The sequence below is a fragment of the Apis dorsata genome, unplaced genomic scaffold, assembly GCF_000469605.1.
Source record: "Apis dorsata unplaced genomic scaffold, Apis dorsata 1.3 scaffold_470, whole genome shotgun sequence".
NCBI lineage: Eukaryota > Metazoa > Arthropoda > Insecta > Hymenoptera > Apidae > Apis > Apis dorsata.
Genome location: NW_006263709.1, coordinates 463,575 through 468,191, shown reverse-complemented (window position 1 = coordinate 468,191; position 4,617 = coordinate 463,575). Strand labels below are relative to the sequence as shown.

Here is a 4,617-nt window from a genome sequence, read left to right as displayed (position 1 = left end):
TCTCTCTCTCTCTCTCTCTCTCTCTCTCTCTCTCTCTCTCTCTCTCTCTCTCTCTTTCTCGAGGAATCTTCCTGTGATGTGGCGTGCCAACTCGCGTCATGCCACGCCACACTCTAAGTATCATCGTGTCGCGAAACATTCAAGAAACTGCCAAACGACGAAAAGAACAAAAGAACTAGACAAGAGGAAAGAAAAAGGAATGAACTGACAGTTTTCACTCACCGTGTAGTTGCGTGAGCGATTGCAGCGTGCTGGCATTGCAGTTCATGTATCCTGAAACAGAGAAAAGGTTGGTGTTCCGATTAAAATCGTATTACGCTCTAATCTCAATTTTCAATCGGTCAATTGTTATACATTCCGCCATGGCAATCGTAAATCTCGATAAACGAATCTACTAGTTTCGATAACAAAAGTTCACCAGTTATCTCTGTTTTACCTTATTTTTGAGCTAATGCATAAATTAATTCCGAATGTGTATTATATATAAATGATTGAGATAAGAACGAGGAAGAAATGACACTAAGTTCCCGAATTGAAATTTATTTATTTACCATAATTTATTGTATCATAATCAAGACATCCTCTTGATTTCTTCGTGTTATTGTTTCTTTTTCTTTCACAAGTATCTCACAATATATTTATCATAACAATTTGAATAATAATGATTCAGCTATACAATTCATACATCTTGAGCTCAGCGTTAAATTATTTATATGCGAATAGCAAGATTTCATAATATTTATAAGTTCTATAATAATATTCCTCGTTAAAAATCTAGAGTGCATAAAACATCGATCATTAGTGACATTATCAATATTATCTAAGATGCTAATTAATAATAATCAATAAAAAGAAAAATCTCAAAAAAAGAAAAAATATCGATGTATGTTAAATAATAATAATTCACTACATACAAGAATCTCAACATTAAATTGTTCGTGTACAAAATTTTATAACATTTCTAAATTCTATGATATCTAAAAAAAACCTGACGTATAAAACGCTATATCGATCATTTATAATTAATAATCAAAGAATAGTAATTAATAATAATCATCGTTACAATATTTAACAGAGAAAAAGTCTCGAAAAATATCGATAAATCGGTTACCAAAGTTTTATTCGGCCACATAAAAAAGGTTAGGCCATGTGAAATCATGGTGGTCGAAGGATCGATCGAATGATCCGTGGTATCTTTCGCGTATGAGCGTGTATGGGCGTGCATCCACGCGCGGTAACGCTAGACGCGCGCGTGAAGTTACGAGCCGGGGGATATTATATCGCAAAGCTGAAGGAAAAGAAAACGAACCGCTCGCGTGCGGTTCTCGGAGATCACGTTGCACAGTGTCGTAAGTAGCGACACGAAAGCCCGTTTCTGGACACGTGGATCAAACGCGGTTTCACCATTTGATAAAAGTGTGCGTGTCACCTAGCTTATCGAGAACGCGACACTGGCGTATAACCGTTAACCGCGAACGAAATAAACTGAACAAGGAAACGTTGGCAACTCGAACCTATGGATTATCCCTCTACAGTTTTGTGGCTTCCGAGACTAGTAGACGAAGAGATAACAAGTCGAAACGAGCATAGCTCAGCTCGATGAACAAAATGTTTAGCGTCAAAATGTTTTTCGATTGATTCGTTCAAATCTATGACGTGATGTATTTTCATATTATTATTATGAATCAAGAAACAATCCCAAGCAGTATAAAAATAAATCAAAAGAGAAAGTAAAAATAAAAAAGAAGAGAAAGAAAGAAAAGAAGAGGAAAAAGAAAACAATACAAATTTTTTTTCCTAATAATATAAATGCTAATAAAGTATAGTACTTAATAAGTTGATATAATAATTTAATTAAATTTAAATTTGCGCGAATAATATATACTTTTATTCATATTATAATATTTATAAAAGAATTAAGCAAAGATGAAGATTTATTTTTAACACTTATTTTTTTTAGAAGTTTATATTACAAAAAATCGATTTAAAACTGATATTAATTATACAATTTTTATTAATTATGTAATATATTAATAATTAAATTAAATATAATAAAATTAAATATAAATATTTTTCAGATTTTTTAATATATTTTTAAACAAATTTTTAGAATTCACATTAGATTTTATTTCTTATTATTCATCCATATGTGCATATTATATTATAATTTAATAAATTAAATTCAAATCTTCAGATTATCTACGAGATTCTATCTAATTTATCATAGATTTTCTCAATAGATTATAAATCAATAAATTATAAAAGCTAATGCATAACTATTAATTAATTATTTTCACTTCTAAGCAATTATCGCAAATAAAAAATTTAAAACTATTTATAAAAATAAATTAAATCCAGTATGATAAATGATTATTTTTAAATCATTTCTAAGAATTTTATTTTTAAATATCTTATTCTGTATTTTGCATATGTAGTGTATATTGCATATTTTGAAATATTATATCTCTATATTTATATTATCTATTATGATTATTCCCTAGTAATTCATGTCAATAATCACATTTTTATACGAAATCAATCGATGTCTTAATATTTATGAGCCATGGTGTACTTAACAAATAAGATAAAAATTGATCACATTGCTCAATTCTTCCCAACCGTTTCGAGACCGCGTTCGACCGTTTCTTTTAACCGCATCGTTGCGCGCGCATAAACTTGGCGAAATCTCTACGAATTGACAGTGGCGCTGCGCTGCGCGTACCTCTTTCGACAGTTTCCGCTTATATCAATCGCAATTTTGTTTCCGTCGGTAATCGCGACTCAGCCTTGATACAATGATGCACACGTGTACTACACGTAATATACCTGGCAACTTCGCTTCTATCGAGCAGACCTTTCGATTCAAGGTTGTTCAAACGAGTCGTAATTTATAGTTGACGGTAATTTAAACACGTGAAGCCGACGATTAAAGACAGAGACGTTAATTACGACGCAGAAACAAGACGAGTCAAAGCACGTATACTTACGTCGTCGTTGAATAACCGCTGTACGCAGAGAAGCATGCGCGTGCTAACCAAGCAGAGAGAGTTGTGCAATCGGCTCGAATCGAAAATATCCACTACAAGTATATTCGGGACGCCCGACCGACACTTCCCTATTGCCACAGTCAATGCGGCGATAATCTCCTCTTTCCTACGTTGCTGCTATTACGCTCTCTTTCTCTCTCTCTTTTTCCTCAAGTATTCCACCTTTGCAAGTCGAACGATCAAATCATGCAAACTCTAAATTAGGTATTAGGCTTATATATCAAATAAATTTCAAAGAAATCTGCACATTTAATCTTCACGCAAGGGTTATGTGAGAGATTATTATATATACATATATATAAATAATTTTCATGGATTAAGCCCGCTCTAATTTTTGTGCTCTCGTTTTCGATTTAACAAATAAAAAGATTTTAGCATAAAATATTAATAATAATTTTTTTTATTTTCTGTTCAAATTCGAGGAATTTTTATTATTATAAGAAAATACAATTAGATCGAAAATGACTTGAAAAATATAAACGGGTTAACCAATATTTCACTGTGCCATGTGAAAATTAGCATATACTGCTCATTCGTTTATCGTATCGAAGCGGAAGTAGAAACAGAACGTGTAGTAGCAGCAGTAGTGAAAGAATAAATCGTACTACTGTAGAAATCACTGTTTTTAATCAAAGTTGAACTGCTATATATATAACAAAATCTGAAAAGAAAGAAAATTGCACTTGCTATTCATTTTCTTATCGATCTTATCTTATAAATCCACTACGATTCTAAAATATAATACTAGCGTTTCGAGCGAATGGCTTGCCTTCTCTTCCCGCGAAAAGCAGCGTCACGAAACCACGACGGCTTGACTTTTTGCCAAACAACTCTATCTTGCGACACGTCGATCCGATAAAATTTCTCAACGCTTTCTCTTTCGCGGTTCCCGAACTGAAAAATTTTCTTCGTCCAAGTTACATTAAACCTTAAACGCGAACGATTGCGCCAATTTTAGACTTAAAGATGTTTCAATTTGAATTTTTCAACCATACACGTTGCATCGATCGACGATTTTCACTCTGTCAATTTTATCGCTGTTTGTAACATGTCTGGAAAAAGTGTACTGGAGAAGAAAAAGAAAAAAAAAAAAAAGAAAAGAACGTAAACCGCGTTCGAGCCAAAAGCACGGTAGTTAATGCTACCGGATGCCAACTCGTAGAACAAACCGGTTCCGGCCAGCGCGCTGCGCCGCAACGCTCTGCAACCCATCGCGACTGCGCGTTGCGTGATGGAATCACGCGCGCGAAATCAAACGGGAAAATCAGCATATAGGCTGGAATGCAATTGGTAAAAACGTTATATCTCGATTGTAAAAAATACAATCATTTATGTTTTAGAAATTAGATCCATATCAGTGTATAGAATTAGTTAATAAGCATATACTGCTATTTATCTTCTTGTCATGTCGCTGACAATGAGATAATAGATAACAGTCGGTCGATTTGCTGGGATACGATGTTTTCAGCGGTTATATCTCAGTTTATACGTTTTAACTAGACAGTTCATAGAATTATGACATAATGTAACGACGCTTTTCATACCAGATATTTCTGCCGGTTACTAATTA

General features: G+C 33.3%; 1 protein-coding gene across 3 annotated transcripts in view; it reads right to left on the bottom strand.

The window, feature by feature from the left end:
* LOC102680533 (translational regulator orb2) overlaps positions 1-4,617 on the bottom strand; it is an 83,235-nt gene that overhangs the window by 27,397 nt on the left and 51,221 nt on the right. For all 3 annotated transcript variants that reach the window (XM_006620047.2, XM_006620048.2, XM_006620050.2), the window contains one exon: positions 223-273. In XM_006620047.2, the coding sequence (XP_006620110.1) occupies positions 223-273 (51 nt within the window). The remainder of the gene's footprint in view (positions 1-222; positions 274-4,617) is intronic.